The 27,175-nt window shown below is 34.3% G+C and overlaps 1 protein-coding gene and 1 non-coding gene across 2 annotated transcripts; both read right to left on the bottom strand.

Moving 5' to 3' along the window:
* Positions 1-352: 352 nt before the first annotated feature.
* Positions 353-24,248, bottom strand: LOC131162837 (uncharacterized). The gene is made up of 5 exons (XM_058119445.1): positions 23,883-24,248; positions 23,509-23,747; positions 1,602-1,714; positions 980-1,126; positions 353-819 (listed from the first exon to the last, which is right to left on the bottom strand). Exons 1-5 carry the CDS (start codon positions 24,133-24,135, stop codon positions 567-569), a joined length of 1,005 nt encoding a protein of 334 aa, XP_057975428.1. The 5' UTR covers positions 24,136-24,248; the 3' UTR covers positions 353-566.
* Positions 24,249-24,302: 54 nt separating this feature from the next.
* On the bottom strand, positions 24,303-24,382 carry TRNAL-UAG (transfer RNA leucine (anticodon UAG)). The gene has a single exon. It is a non-coding gene; the product is annotated as a tRNA-Leu (tRNA).
* Positions 24,383-27,175: the final 2,793 nt, after the last annotated feature.

Below are 27,175 nucleotides of genomic sequence, written 5' to 3'. Positions count from 1 at the left end.
AAAAAATTATTCAATCACAAAAAAAAATAAAAAATGAATATCATCGGGATATAAATACAAATTCAGAAAAATAGATTCCATCATTTTTTTATTTTTTTTCCCTTTTCACAATATTTTCCATGGAGAAGTTCCCTGCTAGGGGAGACAACCCTAGGCATGTTCCTCTGCATAAATAAGATGATTAGAATACCGACATAACAGCCAGGGTGCAAACAATGAGCTCGCCCAGCTAAATCAAATACCAGTGTCAAAGACATAATATATCAAATAATACTCATAATAGGATCAAAATACTGCCTTCCTAGTTGCAGAGTAGTGACATCGAAAGTGATTCAGATTTCAGATACCATTATTTGCAAGGAAAACAAAAAATTTGAAATTGACAATCAGGATCCCCCGAGTCACGAAGTTTCTACATCCAATTTTTCTCCAGCAGCCAATGATTATTACCATGATCATGCTTATTGTGCCAACAAGCGGCAATAGAATTAAAATAAAATATAAATGACTTAAACATTAAGTGATAATGTTTAAAGGCCAGTACCTTCAAAATAATGGAGGTTAGATTATAGAAGGGAGGCTATCTTGGGAGCCACAATATCGAGTAGTCCTTTTGGATTGTCCACATGAACCCAGTGGCCAGAATTAGGAAGAACATGAACTGAAAATTTCCCTTCAGATTCATCCTCATGCCGAGCAGCAAGCTTTTCAAGCCGCTGAACCAGATTTTGGTCCCACCTGTCACTGTTTTCTGCACGCACAATCGCTATCTCCATCCCTTTGGGTGGGTGCTCCATCAAAGACCAATATGCCTTCTCCCTACAGCATTTTAGAATATTTAGGTGTTTAAATCATACACAAAAAAGGGCCCCACGCGGGGGGGTGAGGGCGCGCGAGGAAAGAAGTTTGAATGACCAACAACAAAAATAGTTTGGGATAAAGTAATTTCAAATTCATATACGAGGATGTGGAATTTTACTTGTACGAATCTAACATTTGGATGGCACCCTCTAGATTAAATCCCCATGTGCATGTCTCATTATCTCCTAATTTTTTTAGGTTGCTGCCAATCCATTCTGACAGTGACTTTGAGAAACCGAGCCCAAGCATGTGATCCACAAGCCACCTGAAGCAGAGAATATGATTTGTTGCATAAAATAATTGACATATTAATAGAAATATATGACATCTATTGCATTTTTTCTTCCTATTTTTTTTAAACATCCAAAAACAAGCATGTTTATTCAATGATGCCTACTTGTTCAAGCTAAATCAGGGTGGATGAAAACAGGACTACAGACCACTTCAAATCGTATAGCTTGAGGTCAATCAAATTCCAATGATAGATTGTTACAAATGCAATAATGAATTGTAGCATAGTCAAAGATAAGAGACTCCCTAAACAATATACAGTATCAGACAACACTCCACAACTAAATTACCAATCATGGTCAGATTTGTATGTTACTGTAAATTAGAGTGATTGAAGGACAAAAGAAAATACCCTAAATAAACCTGCACAGCGACACCCAATGAATAAACATGCACTATGTGAGAGAGAGAGAGAGAGAGAGAGAGAGAGAGAGAGAGAGAGATTTTACTTCCGTGATGGAATTGATGATGGTAGATTCTGCAAGGTCTGTACAACCTTCTCAACTTCTCCATTACTGCCTTCAGAGTTTACCTCTCCAGGGATGGAATCTAGTACCCACAGCTGTTCTGCAACAGGAAAAAATCTACCGAACTTATTTTAAGGATAGCAGAAAATTTCCTCATGTTTTTTACTTTAAAAAATAATTTGATGGTAACACTCCGCTATTTTCAATAAATCTAGCCAACTATTAAAATAAATTTGCATCAAAAATTAAATTAACTTTATTGCCAATCTTGATTTTGGTTTGGAGAATTCTTGCAATCCCTCGTTGCTTTTTGTAGTCTTCTATTGGATATGTTATTGGCATTAAATTTCTGGTGGCAAAGAGTACTTAATGTGTATTTTCAGTCGGTTGTCATTGCTATTTTTATTGGGGCACTAAACTTTTGCCTAGAATTCAACCTTGTTGTTTTTAACCGCCAGAGATATCTTTTCTCTTGATTTTTTTTTCTTTGCTTTTCCCTCTTTTCAATCGTTGATTATTAGAGTGGATTTTGTGTTTACGTTTTTGGAGACTTAACATGTGCATGTAGACATTCTGTTTTCGATTTGTAGGCTTAACATATGTTTTTTTGTGTCTTCTTTTTGCAAATCTTGATTTTTTAGAAAATTTAAAATTTATTTTTAAGGGTAGATTTATTTTCTTCACGTTTAGATTGCTCAAGGTAGGTGGTGTGGGTTTTTAGTTTTTGTTGTATTGTCTATGTGAAATAAGTTTGCATTCAAAAAAATAAAATAAAATTTGAAACTTGCACTTCACCTGTATAACATAAATTATCTTTCTATACACAATTGGTCCCAAGCTCGGATAAAAGGAGTAGGGTAGCATTAGTAACTGATAATCACCATAAAAATTGTCAGGTCTATATATTATGAATCCTTACCAAATTCACCTGAGTCAAGAGGATAGACCAGTCAATATACAAGGGGAAGGGCTAAGAAGTTAGCACAAGAAACTAATGTTAAATTAGAAACTTGGAATATAGGAACACTTATGGGCAAGATATGCAAATAGTGGAAACAATGTTTTGAAGGACAATAAACTTAATTTACCTTCAAGAGACAAAATGAGTAAGGGAGGAAGCTAGAGAAATTGAAAAATTAAGATTTAAACTTTGGTACACAAGAAATAAGAAACATAAAAATGGGGTGGGAATTATTGTAGACAAAGACATAAAAGAATGCAAACAAGAAGATGGACCATCCTTCACGATGCAGCTACCCTTCGCAACAATGAGAATGGCAAACAACTCTAAACATCCTTCTCCTTATCTTCTAGCTTGAATCCTAGTACTTTGACTAACCTTGACCTGGAATTAAATCAAATAAAAGATTTGACACCTTTAGAGTGCTCAGACCATATATTCATTAGCAAGACCTATCATCTTCTTGTCCAACCCCTGCGATGCATACAACAAGTCATTGGCTTTAGGGTTCATGCAATTCCATCAACGACAGAGAGTGGTTGTGTGATTCTTATCTTAATCAATCAATTCTCTAGCTAGTCGATTGACCTTTTACGATAACTGACCAATTTATGTAGACAAATCTTCCTTGACATTCTTTCTTCTCAGAGACCCCTGTTTAACCATCTGCAGTATCTTTTTCCCAAAAATTGATCTCAGTGTAGTCTTTGTTCCAGAGCATACAGGCAAAACATCCTAGTCTAGCTGAAGTACCCAGTATAGTCTTCGGCAAATATTCTTTGGTTGTTAAGAGGCGATTTGAAGTATGTTCTTTTGGCTTGCCGAGAACTCTTGTTTGACATTTTGATTTTTCAGAAGTGGTGGACGAGTATGATTTGTTTATCTCGTCTTCGATTTCATGGGAGTTTTGAAAGAATTTTTTTGTTTGGGGGGGGCGGTCTGGTTAGGTAACTGTTTGGGTGGGGAGGCCATTCAACAGTGCAGGTTGAACACAAAATCTTCTGTGCTAATCACCTTAAGCCCTCACCTTTACGGATTTCAGAGCTCGTAGGGAGAAAGTTTTCGTATATTGTTCTTAAGAAAGAGGAATTTATCTAGATTGTGAAGATATTGGGGGTGATATGCAAAGAAAAACAAGGTGTTGACGAACTTAATTGAGGAGGACTATACTTAAAAGGTGAAGGAACTTAGGCCTTGATTGAATTGTGATTCAATGACAACGGGAGATTTCTTCGTATAGAAAAGGAGAGTGCAGAAGGAAAACACAGCATTTTATGCATTCTAGAGAGTAAGAACAGTGAAGGGTGGAGAAACCTTTTTGAAGCACTTATGCAACTTTCTTGTCATCATAACAAGCTTCATGCCTTTAGGTGCTCAGTATGTGGTTCCTTAAACATGTTAAGATAGGAAAGGTTGACAATGGAGCAAAGTTGGGGCTTGAGCAAATTGAAGAAGCGAACATTCGCAGCAATCTTTGGCAACATGTCGACGAGGGGAAAATAAATTTGGGAAAGAACAATGGGAAATCCCATGACTTCAGGAAAGGTTTTTTAACTTCCCTATCTAGCCCAAAATTTAATATTGATTCCGAATTTAATAAGGGGTCTGGGAGAGGGAAATTTGAGCCTGCAACCAGCCTCTTACAGCCACAAAATGGGTAATTAAAGGAAAAGGGGGTAGCAGGCTAAGAATTATCCGAAGGAGGCTATACTAAAGGACAAGTTAATTAATGTTTTTACCCAGTCCCAACAGAACTTTAAAGAGAAAAGTGAGGTAGGCAGTGGGCAGAACTGAGATAATAATTAAAGAAGCAAACCAAGAGGTGGAAGGGACTGGGGAGCATAATCATAAGTTTACTCAGAAGGTCGATATTTCTATGGATAAGACTGAGCGACTTATAGACATGATGACGGAATTAGGGGGTTAGAAGGGGGTTTCAGCCGAAGGGGAGGCAGAGATTTCTAATGTTGTACTCTTGCATAGGGATACTTTAGAGGATTACAAACAAAATTCAGTTCAGTAGAAAGCGAGCAGTATTTTTCTCAAAATTGATCCTAGTTGTAGTAAGGGGTTGCTTTCTGTTGAATGTGAAGGTACACATACAGATGATAACGATGCTGTTCAAAAACAGATGATGATCCCAGCAACTTTTGTGATTCTGATTCCGGCTTATTAGTTGATTAGCTGAGAAGTGAGATAGACATGGGAGGAGAAGATAATTGGGGGGGAACTTGATGGGGATTTAATGATAGAATGGAAGAGGTATTACTGAGTAAGAAACAATCACTTGCACATTAACTTACACAGGAAAAGAGGCCTTTATTGTCCTCTGGTATCAGGCAAGGGTTAGAAGGCCTTGTTAAGTATAGGTCTGATCAAAGTAAAACTTTTTTTGATGAGGGGCTCTTGCACCTTGCCCCTGAGCCTATTCTTGAAAAGGTGAGGTTGTTGGTGTCAGTCCTCTGGATGTCAGGCGAGGTAAGGACGAAGAGACTATGGATATTCGAAACCTGGAAAAGGTATTCTTCTTATTCCTATTCAGTCCTTTTTTTCTGATGAGTCTTTATGCCACAAGGAGGAAACTTATGAGGAGAGTGACTTAGGTGTTTGCCAAGGGGCTAGTGAGAGGGACAATAGAGACCCAAATGAGCTCTTATATGTTATGGGGTTAAAGCTACTGAATCCTGTAGGTGTTGAGGTCAAGTTAAGGTTGAGTCCAAAAACTTATGAGAAAAAAAAAAAAAAAGAGGAGCGTGGAAAAGAATTTAAAAAATCTGGTTTCTTGCATAAATTATGGGGGAAGGAATTGGAACAGGGAAAAGGGGTAAGCGTGTTAGATATGAAGATTATTAGTTTGAAAGTTAGGAGGTTAGGGGATATTAGGAAAAGTTGTTTGATTAGGGAGGTTTCACTTAGAACTCTCCTGATATAGTTTTAATGCAGGAGAATAAGCTTGAGTTAGTAGAGATGGGGAGGTTGTTAGGGATTTGGGATGGACGGTAGATGGATTGGGCCTTTGTACCCACTCGAGGTGTGGCGGGAGGCATTATAGTGTCATGGGACCCTAGGCCCATTACTAGAGTGGATAGTTTAGTGGGTCTTTTTCTCTCTTTCGATCCTCCTCAAAATTAGAGATAGGGATCAATGGTGGATTTCCTTTGTGTATGGTTCTAGGCTTGCTCTTAGAGATTTCTTTTTGGGATGAGACCTATTTTGTTTCTGGGTTTTGTTCACAAGGTGGATTATGGGTAGAGATTTTAATGCAGCCAGGTTCCCTCAGGAAAAGAAGGGGGGGTGGTAGGGTTAATGCATCTATGCAGAAGTTTGTTTTAATTATTAAGAAGTGTGGGTTAAGGGATCTTCCTTAGAATAATGCCAAATTTACGTGGTTAGTGGGTGGAACTAGGAAGGTGGCTAGTAGAATTGATAGGTTCTTGTTTTCTAATGAATGGGAGGAGTTTCCTAATCTTTCTCAAGTTGTATAAGCTAGACCCACGTCTGATCATTTTCTTATATTATTGAATCTAGGAAAGTTCTTTGAGGCCCCCACCCAATTTAGGTTTGAGAACATGTGGTTAGACCATGGCTCTTTTCAATCCCTTGTTTGGGATTTGTGGAGTGAGGATGTAGAAAGGGATTGGGAGGGGTTGAGATTTATGAAGAAGTTGAAGAGGTTGAAAGATAACCTGAAAGTATGGAATAGGGAGGTGGACAGAGATATTAGGGTTAAAAAGTCAACTACTATAGGAGATTTGGAGGAGTTAGACAAAAAGGAAGGAGTGACCCTTTCAAGGGATGATGAGGCTAAAAGGATTTCTTTAAAAAAATGAAATGGAAGAGCTGATTTTTAAGGAAATGAGAAGTTGGTCGCAAATGACAAAATTTAAGTGGGCTAGAGATGGAGATTTTAGTTCAAATTTTTTTCATACAATGGGTAATGGAAAAATAAGAAAGAATTTGATTAGTGAGATAGAGGTGGAAAGGAGGGTTATTATCAGAGACTTCAATAGAATTGCTGTGGAGATCACAGATTTCTATTATAATCTGTATTCTAAGGAGGATGAAAGTAGATCGATGGTAGAAGGATTAGAGTGGGATCCTTTGCCTGATGATAAAATAGCCTAGTTAGAGAGACCCCTTTGAGGAAGAGGAAGTTAGGGTCACTGTTTTTGGGATGGAGAGGGATAAAACTTCCTAGGTCAGACAATTTTAATTTAGCTTTTCATCATGATTGTTGGATGGTGGTGAAGAATGGATCTTAGGAGGGTTTCAATGAATTTTATTTGGAACGAGATTCCTAGCAAGAGTATTAGCTCTACTTTTATCACTTAGGTGCCTAGAAAAATAGGTAAATAAAGATTTATGATTATATACCAATTAGCTAAGGGCCTGTTTGGTGTCATTGCTGTTTTTTGTTTTCTATTTCTGTTTCTCCGGTGAAAAAACAAATTATAAAATGAGTTTGTTTCTATTGTCAGTTTTTGTTTTTGTTGCTGATTTTCAGTTGTTTGCCAAAAAATTGAAAACCAAGTTTCATGATTTTCAGTTTTGGCAACCTATTGCCAAAAATTTAAATATCCAAAAATATTTTTTTTGGATTAAATTATTCATTTTATACACTTAAATTAAAATCAAAATAAAATGATCATATAAATTTAAATATAATTAAAATAAAAATATACATAAATTTCAAATAATAATAATAATAATAAAGCCACTTACAAAATACTTTTACTATTTATCAATTGTCATCTCCAATAAAATTTTGAAAGTAGAACAATTAAGTAAAATAATTATAATAAATTTTATTTTTGTCATAGTAATTTTTTAATGTGTATTATTTGTAATTTCATTATTTTAATCATATTTTTATAATATTTTGATTTAAAAATAAAAATGAGCATCTTTTTAGTTAAGTTCTTAATTTGTATTAGTTTTATAAATGTTAACCAAAAAAGTTGTTGATTTTCTAGTTTTTAGTTTCTGTTTTTGATTTTTGATTTTCGTTTTTGGTTTTCGTTTCTCTAATTTTTTACAGTGATACCAAAGGGCCCCTTAGTTTCTAGTATTTGTTTTTTTTCGGGAGGCCGGGGGGGGGGGGGGGGGGGGGTGGTTGGTTGTGGAATAGATTGTGGATGCAATTTTGATTGCAAATGAAATCGTTGAGGATATTAGGAGAAGGACTAAGAAAGGGCTTGTCTTTAAGGTGGATTTTGAAAAAGCTTATGATAGAGTGAGTGGGAATTCTTTGGATAAGATTTTAGTAAGGAAGGGTGTTAGAGAAAGATGGCATAAATGGATGAAAGGGTGTATGTCTAATGTGAATTTTGCGATGATAGTAAATGGTGAACCTAAATCTTGGCTTAGGGCCCAATGAGGGGGACTAGAGAAGCGGATCCTCTTTCTCTGTTTTTGTTTTAGTAGCAGATGTTTTGAGTAAGTTGGTTGAGAGGGCAGTGTAGAGGGTTAGTGAAAGGTCTCAAAGTGGGTAGGGAGGAGATTATGGTTTCTCACCTTCAGTGTGCGAATGATACTTTTTTTACCCTAGAGGACCATAAGTCTTCTCTTCTAAATATAAAGGGGTTTCCATGAATTTTTGAAAGGGTATCAGGGTTGAGGATTAATATAGGAAACAGTGGTATTGCAAAAATTAATGTGCCCATAAAGAGTGTTAGGGAACTTGCCTTGGAAGTGAGGTGTGCGAAATTGAGGCGACCAACATCCTATTTCAGGGTTCCTTTGGGGGGGAATCCTAGAGTAGCTAGTTTCTGGAATTCGTTGGTGGAGAGAGTGTTTAAGCGGTTAGACAGGTGGAAGGAAGCCCTTTTTTCTCTGGGAGGGAGGATTACTCTAATTTAGGCTTGTCTTTCTAGCATTCTGCTGTTCTGTCTATTTTTAAAATCCCAATGGGAGTCGCTAGTAAAATTGAGAGAATTATGAGTGATTTTCTGTGGTCTGGGGTAAGGGGTTTTAAGGATCACTTAGTGAATTGGGAAGTAGCGTGTAGGACTAAAAAAGAGGGGGTGGTTTGGGTCTTGGAAATTTGGTGTCCAAGAATACACTCTTTTGGTTAAATGGCTTTGGCAGTTCCTGTTAGAGGTTTCATCCTTGTGGCATAAAATTATCAAAAGTAAATTTGGCCTTGATGCGAATGGGTGGGACACTAATTGAGGTTCTGAATGTTCTTCAAAAAACACATGGAAAGCTATTTCACAAATTTATTCTCTCTTTATTCCCCATACCAAATTTGTGATGGGTAAGAGTTGTAATTTTCATTTTTGGAAAGATATATGGCTGGGGAATGTTGTTCTGGCCATTTCCTCGCTTTTTTTTGTATGAGCTCAGGAAAAAATGATCCCATTTTTTCTTTTATCATAGATTTGGGTTGTCCTCTGCCTTCTTGGGATTTTCATTTTAGGAAAGCCTCGAATGATAGGGAACTATTTAATCATCTTCTTTGTTGGTTACGTTGAACAACTGTAGAGTGTCGTCTAAGGATGATAGTCATTCTTGGTTGTTAGATTCCTCAAGGTGCTTTTTCAAATAAATCTTTCTTCGATTTCTTGGTTGGTACTAATCATTCCTTTCCACCCTACAACATAATCTTTAAGGTCAAAATCCCCCATAAAATCAAAGTGTTTCTTTGGTTTGTTCTGCTCAAAAGAATAAATACTAATATGACTTGCTGCAGATGAGTTGACCTTTAAAGGCTCTATCCCTTGAAATTTGTATGCTTCGTTTGGATTGTTCAAAATCTGTTTCTCATCTTTTACTGCATTGCAATTTTGCATGGAAGGTTTGAAATAAGTTACTTAATTATTTTGGAGAAAGTTGGGTTTGTCCAAGAACAGTGGAGGAGTTTTTGGAATTTCTTTTGTGGGGTTTGGTAGGAGGAAGGAAGGTATTGCGTTATGGAATTGTGTTTTATTTGCAATGTTATGGGGTTTGTGGAAGGAACATAATCTACGTATTTTTTTAGGGAAGAAGATCCCATATTGGTTGGTGTGGGAGAAAGGTGCTTTTTATGGCTTCTTTGTGGCACGTGGGCAATGGAACTTTTAAGGGGAAGTGTTTGACAGATGTTCAGCAGGATCGGAAGTAACTACTAAGGGCATGCTGATTTGAGCTTGCTGTTTTTTTGTGTTTTCCTTTTTGGTTTTGTTTTCTAGGGATTCTCAAATTTCTTTAAGAAGATGTCTTCTCTCCTTGTTGTACATTATTTATTTATCTAATGAATTTATTTTGCTATCCAAAAAAAATAAAAAATAAAACAAGACCTAAAAGATAATGCAGTAGATGTTAAAAGAATAGAGGATAGGATCATTAAAATCCATATTAAGCTTAGGCCTAGAGACAGTAAATGTCATTAGTGTGTAATTTGTATGCTCCCCAAATAGAATTAGCAGAATATCTTAGAAGACAATTTTGGAAAGATATGGAAAATATTTTACATGGGATAGCAACATCCGAAAAGACATTCATAGGAGCTGATTCGAATGGACACATTAGAAAGGATAATATAGGTTATGAGAGGGTACATGAAGACATAAATATGAAGATAAAAATGAGGTTGGTGATAAAAAAATTTAAATTTTTCCATATCTTAAAATTTAGTTATATTGGATACCTTTCAAGAGTGGGCAAAATAAAAGCCAAATAGATTCCTTCTTAACTAGTAAAGGGGATCGTCTATCTTGTAAGAATTGTGAAGTTATTCAAGGTGATAGTTTGGCTACATAGCATAGTCCTAATATTAGATATACATACTAAAAAATGGAAGAGAAAAGAGTAGTAAATCAATACAGGAGGACTAGGTGGTGGCGCTTGAAGGGAGAAAATATAGTAAAATTCAAAGATAAAATATTCAAAAAGTGTGATTGGACAATAGGAGGTAAGGAAGATGCTAATATTGTTTGGAATAAGATGGCTAACTCTATCATAAAGATAGCAAAAGAAATTTTAAGAGAGTCCAAAGGAAGATACTTGGGTAGTAAAGGAAGTTGGTAGTGGGATCAAGAAGCCCAAAAAGTCGTTAAGACACAAATAAATTGGTATAAAATATGGCAAAGTTGTAGAAATATAAAAAACCTTAAAAAGTATAAAGAGAAAAGAAAAAATACAAAAAAGGTCATTAGTGAAGCTAAACATAGAGCTTATGATACTTTATACAATAGACTAGATACAAAAGAATGAGAAAGAGACATTTATAAACTTACTAGAGCTAAAGAAAAAATGCAAAGATTTAGGTAATAAAAAAAATGTAAAGAACGAGAAGACAATGTCTTAACTAGAGAAGAAGATACAAAAGTGAGGTGGTGGAGATCTTTTGATAAGCTATTTAATGAAAATCAAAATGGAAGATTGAACTTGCAAGTGACAGCTAAGGAAAAGTCTAGAAAATAGAAGATTTATTTGTAAAATTAGAGTCATTGAAGTTAAATGAAAAATATGAAAAATGGGAAATCAATAAGACCAGATAACATAACAATTGAAGTTTGGAAATATTTAGGGGATAAAGGAATTATACGGTTAACTAATCAATTCAATATTATTCTAAGAACCAAGAAAATGTCGGAGGAATGGAGGAAAAGCACATTAATACCTTTATACAAAAGCAAAGGCAAAATTCAAAATTTTGATAACTATCGCGGGACTAAGATTATGAGTCATACAATCAAACTTTGGGAAAGGGTAATAATAAGACTAGAAACAAAGGTTTCAAAGAATCAATTTGGTTTTATGCCTAAGAAGTAACAACATAAGCTATTTATCTTTTAAAAAGATTAATAGAAAAGTTTAGAGAAAAGAAAAGGGACTTGCATATGGTTTTTTTTTACCTTGAGAAAGAATATGATAGAGTACCTAGGGAAGTTCTTTCGTGGGTCTTAGAAAAGACTGGAGTATGCAGTAGATATACAGAGGTCATTAGGGATATGTATGATAGAGCAATGACTAGCATTAGGACTGCAAAAGGAGAATCTAGAGATTTTTCAATCACAATTGGTGTACATCAAGGTTCTACTTTAAGTCCTTATCTTTTTACACTAGTGATTGACAAACTCAATAAGAATATCGAAAGTGAGATCCCTTGGTGTATGTCATTTGCAGATGATACTGTCTTGACTGATGAAAGTATTTGTGGAGAGGAACCTAGCTTAGAACTTTGGAGAACCGCTTTAGTATCTAAAGGTTTTAGGATAAGTACAAATAAGACAAAATATATGAAATGTGATTTGAGTAATGTGAGGAGGAGAGTAGTGGAGAGAAAATTAAACTTGATAATCAAGAAATCAATAACACTTATCGATTTCAATATCTTGGATTTATTATACAAGCAAAAGGGGAAATTGAAGAGAATGTAATACGTAGAATTAAAAGCAATTTGGGTAAAATAAAGGAGGGCGTCAAGCGTGTTGTGTGATCGTAGAATACTTTAAAATCAAAAGGAAAATTCTATAAGATGGCTATAAGGCCAACTATGCTATGTGGTTCCAAATGTTGGGCAACTACGAAACATGTACAAAAAGTAAAATTTATCGAAATGCGAATGTTAAGGTGGATGAGTGATATAACATTAAAGACGAATTAAGGAGCGAGCATATACACAGTAATCTAGGCATAGCACCGGTCGAAGATAAGATGAGGGATGGGTGACTTATATGGTTTGGGCATTTGAAACGCATGCCTATTAGCGCACCTATGCGGAGGAGTGAGTGGGGGGTTGTTTCTAGCATGAAAAAGAGTAGAGGTAGACCTAAAATGACTTGGAATGAGGTAGTGAAAAAAAGATTTAATAGCTCTTAATCTATTAGAGGAAAATGCTCTCGATCGGGTGAATTTGCGGAAAATGATGTCGCCAAATCCACCTAGTGAGACTTAAGGCTTGTTGTTGTTGTTGTTCTAAATGGTCCACCTCAATCTTTGTATTTATGCATTCTTGTTTACCTAACCAAAGGATTAAAAAAAAAATTTCCTTCTACTCTATTCATTCTTGCATTATTGTCTACCCATCTTAGCAACCTCCTAAAGTAGTGGTCATTATATCAGCCTAGCATTTCCCAATTATCCAACAATCAATACCATAAAGCATCGAGTTATAATATAAAAAGTTCCCCTCGTTGCCAAAGGTACAAAAAACCTCATGTAATGCTCCAAATAGCACTTCAGCATTACATACCACCAACTGTACAGAGCATGCCCTCATTAATCAACTGTTCTTTGTGAACATTTGATCCAAATGAAAACAACCACTTTATATATACGTTGGTTACCAATCCTTAGCTCTTCCGTCATTTGTAAAATTGTATTCTAAGTCTACACAGGTCAAATGTCATAATGGGATTTAGTGGCCTTAACAAAGTTAAAGTGCAAAATACTAATCATCCTAAATATAATAATGGCTTTTACAATCCTACTCCCCTCTCATGCTCCGTGCACGCACAATTCCATTTCCTTGTTCTGGCTTCCATACACACATAATGATGATGGAAGTGATAGCCCCTTGTGGAGAAGTACAGCAACACAAAGATGCCCCACTTACGAAAAGATTTTAACAATTTAATTTTAGTTCATTTGATTATTTTTTCCCAATTATTTAAGGCAAGTATGTCTTCTTCATTTTAAGGGCTGTATTCTACCAATTTATAAGCATTGTAAACCCATCAGGGTCAGCTTTTGGAGTTGAAATTAATTGAACTGGAATTTAGGGTTTTTACCCTAGAGTTTGTTTAGTGCATCTGCATCATGTTATTTGGCCGGAGATCATTAGTGAATTTTTTTTTTCTTTTTGCAGACTGCAATCCAGATAGGAACCTTGATTTCAGAAGGAATCTTAAGGCATGTCTAGCATCATATCCATTTTTTGTTTCCTATTTCTGTTTCTGTTTCTACACAGTAAAGAAACACGTCATAAAAACATGTTTGTTTATGTTGCCAACTTTCTATTTCTGTTGTTGGATTTCAACTGTTTGCAGAAAAAATTGAGAACCAGATTTGTCAGTTCTCTATTGTTTTGGCAATCTATTGTCAAAAAATTTTAATATCTATAAATACTTTTTTTGGATTCAATCATTCATTCTATACCCACTTTTAGATTAAAGCCAAAATAAATGATAATATGAATTTAAATATAATTAAATAAAAATCCATAAAAAGAATTTAATAATAAAAGCCAATTACAAGATATTTTTTTACTATTTTTCAATTGTGATGTACAATAAGGTTGTTGTTGTAAAGCGATTTTGAAATATAACAATTAAGTAAAATAATCAAAATAATTATTACTTTTATTATAGGTTTTTAAATTTGTACTATTTTATATTTTTATTATTTTAATCACATTAATAAAATATTATTTGATTTAAAGACAAACATAGGTATTATTTAATTTTTAATTTTTAATTTGTTTTGGTTTGCCAAATACTCAACAAACAGGTTACTACTTTTGGTTTTCAAGTTCTGTTTTTGGTGTTTTGTTTTCTTTTTCATAATTTTTGACAGTGATGCCAACCGGCTCCTTCCAAATAAATGGACCTATTTGAAAATAAACAATATTAGCAACATATGTGAGATGAAGAAGAAGAAATGATTTGCAAGAAAAATTACCCAGGTTCAAGGCTTCAGATCTATGATCACTCCCCAATAAAAAACGAGAGGAAATTAGGGCATTCAACAAAATAACAAGATCATTAGCTGAGCCTAATTATTAACATTATGTTCAACATTCAAAAGTGAGTGAAATAATTAAAAGAAAATTTTTATTCCCAAATCTACATTCAACTAAGTAGCAAAACATATAGTCATGGCCAACAACAACACATCTAACTTCATTGTACTCCATGGCTTCAAGCCAAACATCATTCCTTGGGGGGAGTGTCTCAAATAACTTCAACCGTCCTAAGCATCGCTAGGACGAGCATCCAAGAAGCACTTATACAAAAATAGGACAGGGACACAACACAATGATAAAAACAATTTTAGAAAAGCTACGAGATGACACAACCAAAAAAAAAAATTAGGCATGTTTTTCCCTTTGATGACAAATATTGAGGCAATTTAATTTAAAATAAAATATAGGCATCATTCATGAAAATTCTACAAATGAATTCGATCTATAAACTACAATGATACATTCATTAGCTACATTCACATTAGAGAAAATTCAACATTAAAAACATTAGTCCAACAACAAAAAACAACACAAGAAACATAGAAATAAATGAAGCATCATCAAAAGTGAAAAATCATCCATGCAAAACACAACTCTACAACCAGCAAAAATGAGCATTAAAAACATTTCTCCAAGTAAAACTTTTTCATTACAGAAAATAAATAGAGACAGTCGATACTCACACTCTCTTCTCTCTTCTTTCTCCTTTTCTCCCCCATTCCCTGTTTTGCTTCTATTTTCAAGCAAGGAAGCCATGAACCACACAAAGCAAACCACCCCCTTCTTGCCTCCCTATTTGCTCACTAGTTGGCCCAACCAAAAAATCAACTCTCACCGCTCCCACCCTCCATCTCTCTCTCTCTCTCACACACACACACACACTGTATGTATACATGTGTGTGTGAATGCATGTGAGGATGACTCCAACAGTGATTGAATTCACATTCCAATGCATGTGAGGATGACTCCAACAGTAATTGAATTCACATTCCACAAGCACCGAGGGTAACTCTCATCCCCCACAATTCAACCCTCATGTAAGAGCACCTATTACTTACCACCCACTAGACAAAACTAAGGAAAGTCACATCATGCACTTTAGTCAAACATACAAAGAACAACATCCCTTGATAGTCGGACGACACCGCCCAAAAGTATACCCAAGGATCACATAAGTGTATGTCTCAACCTCCGAGTCGAGAGTTGTGCCATTTCATTCTCCGATGAATTACTCATGGGGCTCCCAATCCCACATAGAAGCTCAAGACAATCAAGAGGCCCCCTTACCTACAAAATTGAATCTTTTTGACAAGAAACCCCACATCCCCACCACTTCTGTCACATGGCCATGCCACCATTGCCACTGCACTGCTAATCCAACGGACCAACCTCCCCTGATCACTTCTCTCTCTCTTCCCCTAACAAGAAACCCCACATCTCGACCAACTGCTACCACTGCGAAAATAATTGTAATGTTAGCTAGTGTTATTATAACAATAATTATCATCATCATCAGCACTATTGTTGTTATTACTATCAAAAATAACCAAAATATTCTCGATTTATTTATCTTCTTGTTGTTGTTATGTGAAAGCAACAGTGCCCAAAAAATAAAATTTTAAAAAATCATATAAATAAAAAAAATATAGAGAATACAAACAAACAAACAATGCGAAAACAGTGAAAACAAAGAAAAACAGAGAAAATAAATATAGAAAAATAAAGATGGAGAATAGAAACTGAAATAAGAAAAAAAAAAATACATAAAATATAAAATAAAACAATGTATAAAAATAAATGTAGAATAAAATCTTAAAGTAAAACAAAAATATTTAAAAATGAAAATTCAAAAAATATTAAATAATGAAAAAATGTAAAAAAAATAATATATATATATATATATATATATATATATGAATGCGGAACAAAATCAAAATAAGAAAACAAAATAAGAAATGAAAAACACAGAACAAAATTCCATAAAATCTCAAACAAAATAAAAAATACAAAAAATTGGTAAAAATCAGATAATACAACAAAAATTCATAAGATTGATAGTGAATAAATAAATTCTAAACTTAAAAAAAAAACTGCAGAAAAAGCATTAAAATAAAAAAAATCCAAGAAAAAAAAAAGAATGCCAAATTTGTTTTGAAAAATAAAATTTCCAAAATGTAAAAATTATCTACAAATCATAAAAAAGAAAATTTTAAAACTTTGATCCATAAACTTTTTTGAAAAAATTAAAATCCTAAAATGCACAAATACATAAATTATTAAAAAATGCACATTGGAGAATCTAGAAAAAATGTCTTTGGTACTGCCCTTATATATATTTTTTGACCTTTAATGGTCATTTTTTTTAATTTATCTATAAAAAACTTTTTCTTGATAGCTTAACAGCCTGATCAAATCCGCTCAAACCCCACCTTCCTTCCTCACCCCCATTCACTACTTTGCCTCTGTTTTTGAGCCAGGCACCCGTGAATCACTATTAGAACCAAGTACCCCCCCCCCCCCCCCAAAAACCAAAGCACCATCTTCACCCTCATTTGCCCATTAGCTGTCCCAGCCAAAAATCAACCCAGCTACTACCTCTCTCTTGGTCTCATTGTGTGTATGGATGTGTGTGAAAGCGTATTAGCGCACCAGAGTACAACCAAGAGGCCCCCCCTTCCCTGGAAAACCACCTCTTTTTGGCAAGAAACCCCACATCTGCCCACTGTTGTCGTCTGGCCAAGTCGCCATTGCCTCTCTGCACCATCAAACCATCACGCCAACCTCTAACAAGAAACCCCACATCTCCACCACCCCTGTCATATGGTCATGCCACGTTGCCAAAATAAATTTAATATTAATATTATTATTAAAATTATTATCATGGTCCTCATCAGTATTGTTGCTGTTAACTATTATAGCCCAAAAATAATCAAAAATATTTTCTGCTACTTGTTTCTACTGTTATTGTTATTATTTATTGTTATTGTTGCTCTTCTTCTTCTTCTTACTATTATATGAAAGCAAAAGTACCCAAAAAAAAATTGCATTAAATTAAAAATAAACAAAATAAATATGAAAAAAGAATGTAGAAAATGCAAAAAAAGGAAAATAGACAGAAAATTAAAAAATATAAAACATAAAAATATAAAATAGAAACAAAACAAATAGACAATATAGAAAATACAATAAAAAAGAAAATATAAAATAAAGCAAAAAATACAGAAAATAAAACGTAGAAGAAAAATAGAAAATAAAAGGCATAGAACACAAAAATCTCAAAAAATAAAATTCAGAAAATGCTAAAAATGAAAATTTACAGAAAGATAAAAAATACAAAAAATAAGAATGCGGGGAAGCTAAATAAGAAATAAAAAAATAAAATAAAAACTCAGAATGCATCAAACAAAATGATGAATAGGGAAAATTAGTAAAAATTAGAAAATAAAACAAAAATTCAAAAAACAAATAATAAAAAATAAATTAAAAAAAATGCAGAAAATCTTTGAAATACAAAAAAAAATAAAGATACACTAAAATTTTCAAAATTGTTTTAAAATCATAGAAAAATAAAGATGTCAAAATAGTATAAATCCTTTTAAAAAATTAAACCCTAAAAAAATACGCATATAAAATATTTTAAAAAATGAATTTAGGAAGTCTTGAAATTTATTGTTTTTATTTTTTACCTTTAATGGTCATGTTTTTTTTAATTCATTTGTTGCTCTTTATCTTTTAAAATGTATGCTTGTTTGCTTTGGTTAAAGCACTTCACAGCGGAAAAGTGACGCCAAGGCCCACCTCCCCCAACCCTCCCTGTTTGTAGCCCCTCCTACCTCCAGATTTGCCCACTAGTTGTCCTAGACAAAAATATCAAGTCATCGCCACTTTTGTCCCTCTCACTCTCGAGTTTCGCTCTCCCTACCCCATTTTCATGACTCCATCTCTCTCTCTCTCTCTCTCTCTCGTGCATATACGAGTGTGTGAGCACATGTAAGTAGAAAATGAAAAAAATTAAGAATGTAGAAAATGCAAAAAAAAAAGATTAATAAAGTAAAATTTAAAAAACAGAAAAATATAAATTTAGAATAAAACTAAAATAGAAAATAAAACAAATAATAAATACATGAAATATAAAAATAAAAATAAAAGTAGAAACTAAATATCAGAAAAAACAAAAGGAAAATGCAGCAAATGCAAAAAATCAAAATACAGAACAATCAAAAATACAAAAGATAAGAATGTGGAGTGATAGCAAATTAAGAAATAAAAATTTCCAAAAGAACAAAAATGCAGAAAATTTCAAAAAATACAGAAAATTGATTAAAAAAAATCAAAAATACAACAAATTTCCAAAAAAAAAATAAATAATGATAAATTCTAAAAAATCAAATAAAACATAAATTGATAAATAAATTCTAAAAATTCAAAATAACTACAAAAGTTGCAGAAAAATCTTTAAAATTCAATAAACTGCAGAAATAAAAAAAATTTCCAATTTTTTTTTCAAAAATAGAAAATCATAAAGATGTGAAATTTCTTTTAAAAGATCATAAATACTAAAATCTAAAATTTTAAAATTAAAAAAAATGCTCAAAAATAAAAATATTAAAGAAATGAGTTTTGGAAAGTATTTTTTTATAGAAAAGAGGAGATTTTATTGAAGAGAAAAGAAAAGAGTACAAAAAGTGATAAACCCTCCTTAGAAAATAAAGGAAGTTTTGGAAATTCTTGAAATAAAGTTTTCTGTCATTGCTTATATTTCTTTGTTTTTAATGTTCATGTCCTAAACCATCCATATATTCACCTAAGATCAAACTTTGGTCTTAAATGTGAGCTTTCTCGACAACAATCTTGGCTAGGCTAGAAGCCTCTTTTTTGTCGAAGCATCATATTCTCTGTGGTAGAATCGAAGATCTTCTCTGAGATCTTTCTCGAAGTGTCGAAGTATTTGGGTCTTTGCTCAACATACATGATTGCAACCTTTGAACCCTAACCATCACTGAACATTGCAGCAGTGCAGCATCCTTTGCCTGATGCCAATTCGTTGTGCTTCAATCCTCGATGGTAAGGCATTTGGTGCAGATCGAAGGAAAATCCTTCAATCTGAGATTAGATAAGGAGGGGGATACCCCTTAACTATGCATGCTTGAGAATAACGTTTCTCGAAATAGGTAGGTTAAATTCATGAAGGAGGCAATTTCCTGGCTTACAGATGATCTACATAATTTCATTCAGTTGTAAAGGGATTCTAGAAGCGTTCACAAGCGAAACTTCCTTTGTTGAATAGTGATTAGGTGGATGAGGGTGGGGAAATTTTGGAATTAGGGTCGGCAAAAAGGTAAGAATTTTTCTATGTTCATTCCAAGAGGTGTAAAAAAAATTGGCTGGCAAAGCTTTGCGAATGAGTTCTACAAATTTCTGAAGGAAATTTGTCACAATTTTGAAGGAACAGGTGTGGCAAGCACTTTTCAGTACCCAAATTGTGGAGTAAGGTGGTGATGGAAGGAGAGATAGGCAAAGGTTTCTCAAGTAGTCCACAATTAGAAAGATTGTGTCTTAGTTGCGAAGCTGATCTGCGATTGAAGGAATCAGGGATGTCATTACCAGATTACAATGCCGCTCGATCAGAGGTGAACATCCATAAGGTGCACGGAACTAGGGTTCCGGCGGTTGCTGCTAATCTTGCAGTGGTGGTTAGGGACATAATAAAGCACAATGTGAGTACGAAGTCTGGGCCTAGTTGTCTAGTTCACATCCTAGATTTGGGCCAAGTTTGCGAGAAAGGTGGTGCTTCTTTTTTAACAAAGGTGGGCCATTTAGTAGAACATGCCCACTATTTTTACAAGAATGCTATGGGCCTTTCTCTGGATTCAAAAGAAGTCTCTTATAAAACGGTCCAAGGCAAGGATATGGGTGTTTGGGCCCTTCCCTTGAACGACCTTGTTCTTGAACAAGCCCATTTTTCTAGCCAAAATTTACATATGGGAGAGGTGGGCAGGGGTGAGTATTCAGTCAGTTCGGTTAAAAAATCTCATTAACCGAACCAATAGAAATTCCATATTTAACCTAACTCAAAACCGACTAAACCAAATTTTGGTTAAATCGGTTAACCGATTTAATAATTTTATATATATATATATATATATAATATATATAAAATCTAAACAATATATATAAAATTTTAATATATATATAATATATAAATAAATAAATAAATTTTAGTATATATATAACATATATAAATATTTTAATCTAACATATAAAAAATAAATAAAATTTTAGTATATATACATATAATATATGAAATATTTAATATATATTATATAATATATATAACTATTTATTATTAATTTATTTTATACTACTAGGTTAATTTGGTTAACCGAATTAACAGAACACAAAAACCGAACCGAAACTGAAATTCAACGAAAATGAAAACCGAACTGAGCCAATAAGTTTTTAACCGAACCGAACCGAACCAACCAAATTTACTTGGTTAATTCGGTTTTAACCGAATTATGCTCACCCCTAGAGGTGGGTATTCAGCAAGATGTTAATGAAATAAAATATCTTTCTCCAGCTCCAAAAAATAAGCATAGATTGGATCAACATAACCCCCAAGTGTAATCAGGATAATTTTAATTTGGTTTTGGAATCAATTTGTGAATAAAATGATGATAATAATAGAAGTACCAGATTGGCTGTTGATTCTGGTTTTGTAGAGGCATTAGGTGCTGGTGTTGACAGGACTAACAAAAAAGAAGTTAGATTGGGTATAAAATCTGGTGTTTCAGGATTTAATTCTAAAAAATCTAAGGGTCCTAAGGTGTATGCTCATCGAAAGGCTGCAATGATGGGTGCGAAAATGAAGAAATTATATGAAGCAGAAAGACAGCACTCCCCTGAGATAAAGCCATAGATTATAAGGGGAAATTCTGAAGGAGAGTTGAGCATTGTGGAAGATACACTTGCTAAGACGAAGGATATAGCAAGTGACGGAGTTAGTAAAGGAAAGGAGGTTAAGAAATGGGGAGATTTTTCAGATAACGATAGTGATGACATCAGTGAGTTTTGACTGTGATGGTGGTCTGCTGTTGGATGAGATTCAGGAACAATATGGATATGTTTCTGATTCTTGTGATGTTCTCGGGGATCTATCATATGTACATCCTTCCCCAATGGAAGGATTGGAGGGGATTCCTATTTTTGAGAACGATGGATTGGATAAAAAACTGCAGTGCAATGATGGAATTTGACCTACACCAGTGGAAGTGATTTCTAGGAAGGACTTCGAAGCCCAAGATAAAATGAATAAACTGGATTTAAAAATATGTGGTGCTGGCGGAATTGAAGTGCGCTTTGATGAGGTAAGTATAAGGCAAAAAGTGTCAAAGGGAGCTTGCAAATTTAAAGTGCTCAGTGAATTATGACAGGAAGGGATTGAAAAGAGGTTTTCTTGGATAGGACTACTTTTCGGATTTTTTATTTTTTTTATTTGTTATTTTCATTTTTATATTAATTATTATTTTTTGTTTTGTTTCTGTTTTTTTTTAATTTTTTCAGGTGGACCTCTTGTACCCTTAGGTTGTAACTCTCTTCTCAATCTAATATACTCTTTTATTATCTAAAAAAATACACCCAAGATCACCCTAGTACAGCTCTGGAATGGGATCAAGACACGCTGCACAAGTCCATAAAGCCTTCTCTTTTCTTACTTCTCCCAAAACCCTAAAACTGTGCCAACAAGGAACCACCCACCTTTTGAGAAACTACCAACCTTAACAACAAGAAATCATCCATTTTATTGATTTCTTTAAGGTTTTAACTTCTTTAAACTTCAGCATTAATTCATGGCTTCAGCCTGATCTATTTGGTATATATTTCTCCCTTTCTTTTTGATTTTTTTTCTTTTTGTTTTGTGTAGGATGAATCCTTTTCCTACTGTGTACACTCTAACTTCACTCAAGTTTCTTTTTTTTTAGCTACAGAGGATTGGCCATGATTGGTCTCTGGGTATGCCCGGGTTATGATGTATCATTTGGCCTGGGAATGGCCAGTGTATTTGTAAGTATTCTTTTGATCAATATATTTTACCCCATTTTGATCAAAAAAAAAAATAGTTTCTTTTTTTTTTTATCACTTATAGAAAATAAAAGCTTTGGACTAGCCAAAGTTAACAAAAAATTAATCCAATAATTCTACAAATTAATTTAAATTTTAAGCAGTCATATTCAAACCTACTCTAGCCACTACATTATCAGCTGACAACACATGCCGTGAGACCCCTTCCACCCTGTCCTTAAATGACTGTTAAGTTATGCACAACCAACAAAAAGGCAAAAGTTCAACACGAACTCTTAACATAAGTTCAAAATAAGAAACTCACTAGTTTCATGATATACACAAATTCTTGATCAATATATCAAGTACATTCTCCTTGATACACTTAAACCCATCACATAATTTATCCAATATAAGTACAAAAGCTTCTTGCTGATGAATAGAGTGCTCATTGCATGTTTAGTCTTTATTTATCATTCTCTCCCACAATTTGATAAAATGGAAGTTTGATGCTCAATAGTCATCACTCCTCTAAATATAACCTTTGTTATTATATCTCCAGCCAGGCATGGAAGTGCCTCGTCGCTCAATCATTTAGGTTTTGTTTGGGTTGCAGAATGATTAGTGATAACAATACAATGAAATGAAATTAGAATGCAATATACAAACATAATCATTTAGAAAAGATTCACTCATGCAATAGTTTGTATTATTCAGTCCAACAAAGAAATACAGATATGCGTTTCCATGGTATAATTCCTTGTCTAATTCATGTTATGAATTAATAAAGTTTATTATATTATCATTTGCAATAATGCATTTTCTTTTGGAATTATCACATGTTTACATTCTATTCCTAAGTATAGACATTTTTCCAACCAAACATAACCTTAATATGTTAAAGTAAAGTATGTACATCTAGCTGAGTAATCTCAATTACCTTGACTACTATCACCTTCACATGGTTATAAATCTTCAACTGGATTACAAACAAACCAGAAAATCTATCATATTTCCAATTTTGCAGATCTGTAACATTCTCGCCAGTTACCACCTTGGATACGTCAATTGTGTGTAAAAATCAATCATTTCAAAATTAAAATAACTTTTCAATAACTACAGTCAAGATATATTCATATTTAAAAAAATGAAAGAAATGCACAATAGTAACGAAGGTTGGGCAAAGAAATATCAAATACCTGTTTGGGCAAGGCAACCGATTCACCATAGTCCCCCTTCGCACAACTCTCTGCGAATTGCAATGCAACCTTACCGCCCAAGGAATGGCCTAAAACGACATCAGGCCAAGCCCAACCCTGAGATTTAACCAAATCAGCCAAATCCCTAGCAGCATTGACCATGTCGTGAGGGGGACGTAGACTTTCTATCTCGGCTGATCTCCCATGGTTCCTCAAATCCACAAGAACCATCCTCCAACCTATTCACGCACAAAATGCCTCAACCTCATAGCAAAAAAGATCAAAGTAATTTGTGTGTGTATGTGCGTGCGTGCGTGCGTGTGTGTGTGTGTGTGTGTGTGTGAGAGAGAGAGAGAGAGACGGAGGGGAATTACTGGAGGAGGGAGAGGAATTCGAAAGCACGGAAACGAGGTTCCGAGAGAAGGACCGCCAGTTCCTGCCAGATCCGAGAAGACCGTGGATAACGAAAGCCGTGGAAGTATAGGGTTTGGAAGGAGAGGGTTGAACCTCTTCGTAAGCTAGGGTTTGTAAATGTCTCGTGCTGTGGGGAACGGACATAGCTGGTGAGGTTAGGAAGCGAGTGACGAGGTGAGACATGGTAGAGTTGTTTCTGAGAGTTCTCGCCATTGCCGTAGGCCCAAAGGATGTTTCAGAGCGTCTCTCGGAGGAGTGGAGGAGGAAGACGACCTTGTTACCGTTCAGGCTGTCGATCCAAGGCCAACGGACACGAATGCATTTATAGTTCAGCATGAAATACTATAAAAAAGAATAATAATAAAAAGGAATTGAAAACATGACAGCTGTGGGATTTGAACCCACGCCCTTTCGGACCAGAGCCTAAATCTGGCGCCTTAGACCACTCGGCCAAACTGTCCTTGGATATCGAACATGCTCATTTTGTTTAATTCTTTAATAAAGTCTGCAGCTTTACGGCCCTCAACTACATTTTCTTTTGTTTTACGTATCCATCATATCTATTAAATATAAAAATGGAGATTAGATAAATATGAAAGCCTTCACTACACTATATTAATCACAATTTAACTCATTCTGATAATGTACTATCACAAGTTACAAATAGATATTTTTTATTAAAAATAATTATATTCAAGATAGCTCGAGTACTTAATTAATCATGATGCATTAGCTCCTTTGTAAACTTTAATTTCACCCCTCACTAGGGCATTGAACCGTGTTCAAATTATGATTTTGCATTCATTTGCCACTCAGATAGCATGTGGGGGTCATTAGGATTTATATATGAGGTTTCAATTTAAAAGCAGTAAAAAAAAAAAAAAAGGAAATCGAAAACCTTTGCTCTAGTACTAAAAACTACCTACCAGAGCACTCACCTTACTCAGTAAACTCTCAAGTGAAGTATTACCTCACCGCCAGTACACACATTTTTATTATTATAAAAGCGGAGGTTTCCAAGGATCGGGATGTCTACCCGCCCATATAAGCAGCATCCCTTTGCACTGATACCAAAAAACTACCTAACAGAGCATTCGCCTTTCTCAGCAAACTCCTGGTGGTATGTTTACCTCACCGCATACACACGCATGCATTCACAATATGTTATACCATTATTTTTATGATATAATTAAATTCACATGCACACAACACATCCACACAGGAATCATGCATCTTATACTTCATCTTCCAATGTCCTCAGTACGTGGCCCACACAGAATAACTACGTACATGTCAGTACGTGGCCCACATAGGCACCTACGTACTTCTTATCTACACGTGGCCCACACAGGCACCACTAACCACACAGGGTATATAACATGGCCCACACAGGCGTCATTATCCACACATGATATAACATGACCCACACAGGCACTACTACCCACACAAGGTATATAACATGGCCCACATAGGCGCCATTATCCACACAAGATATAACGTGGCTCACACAGGCACCACAGTTCACCAGTATCCAATCCCCATGACCTACCCGTCGTACATCAGTAGAACAAGCTCCTTGACCTGCCAATGTCCTACCCCATATAAATGATAATATGACGAGCTCCTCAACCTGTCAACGTCACATCATGATTTATATCTAAGCAATATAACAACCTCCTCATGCCAATGTTATATTGAGATGCATACGAATAACCACACCAGTTAGTTCACACAGACTCACCAATGCATTTCCACACAGGAATCCAACAGATCAATACATTTCCCACACAATATCCCAACAGATCAATACATTTCCACATAGGAGTCAAACATAACAACTCATTCATCATGTCATAATCATTTCAAACACCCCCACATGCAAACCCAAATGTCACAAAAATTCATATTCAATTTATTAGAAAGAAATTGTTCTCATGCCACACAGTTTTAATATCATAAACAATTATCCCAAATATAACCTTAAACCAAAATCATCATTTTTTCAGTAATCAGACTATTCTGAAAATCATATAGATAAATAATAAATTTCATATACTCATAAATAATCAGTTCACTTTAATAAAATACTGATATAATTTTATTCCCTCTTACCTGATTTCCTGAACCACGCCTGCAGGGTTCCCAAAATTATACCCGCAGCGCTCACCTGAACCCTGATTCAATCAAATCAACTCCAATAAAAATATTATTTTAACATTTCCTAATTTACAATAATTAAATATCAATTAATATCTAAATAACTCATTTATCCTAATTTTGGAGCTATTCCTACAACGACCCCACGAGAATTTCGCTCTACTAGACTTGTAGAGAATCATCCCTAAATTCTCATGGTGGTGTTTGATCGCCCATTTAGCTTAAAATTTAGGAAAAATTGAGATAAAAATGAAAATTTAGCTTACCTCATGAGATATGCCCACGCTACTACTACGACAAATCCACTTCGGTAGATATGTCGGTGGCGGAGAATGGAATTCGATGGTATTCTCGGATTTTCAATTGGACGAGAATCGGCCACGAAATCGTAGAAAGAAGAGGAGTGCAGAGCGTGAGAGAATATATTAATTTTTTTTTTCCCTCCCTCTCTCTTTCTTTCCTTTCTTATCTGCGCGTGAGAAGAAACCTTTTTTTTTTCTTCTCTCCCTCTATTTTGTTCCAGCAGAAAACTTAAGTACTAAGCTTTTTTTTTTTTTTTCCTTCCTTCATCCTTTCTTTAACCTTTTATATATACTTATATATATATATATATATATATTTATATATATATATATATATACTTACATATATAATTATATATATATCCAAAATCCTAAAATTTCTTAATTTAATTAATTTCATTAATAACAATTAATTACTTAATTAATAATATTTTTTTAATTAATTAATTAATTTTTTTTGGGTCCTTACAAATTTATTATTATTTATAGTAATAGTTAGGCTATTATTATTGAATTAATTTATCTTTACTATTGCACCTAGGACAAAACCACCCATTTTAAAATGTTATTATCGAATTCTTAGAGTGTTGAGAGGGGAGAAAATATTAGGTACATTGAATGTGTGCATGAGATTCAACATGATTTTATTATGTGTTTGCCTTTTAACTAAAATAGACAGTTATAATTATTTTTTGCACATGTGGTGAAATAATATTGAATCCAATGTATGCACGTAGTATACCTAATAATTTTTCATAGAGAGGGTAATTGGAGATGACACTAGCCATCCTCCC

The sequence above is a fragment of the Malania oleifera genome, chromosome 1 (genome assembly GCF_029873635.1).
Source record: "Malania oleifera isolate guangnan ecotype guangnan chromosome 1, ASM2987363v1, whole genome shotgun sequence".
Classification (NCBI taxonomy): Eukaryota; Viridiplantae; Streptophyta; class Magnoliopsida; order Santalales; family Ximeniaceae; genus Malania; species Malania oleifera.
Note: the sequence above shows the minus strand (reverse complement) of the source record. Positions and strands in the feature narration are given on the sequence as shown.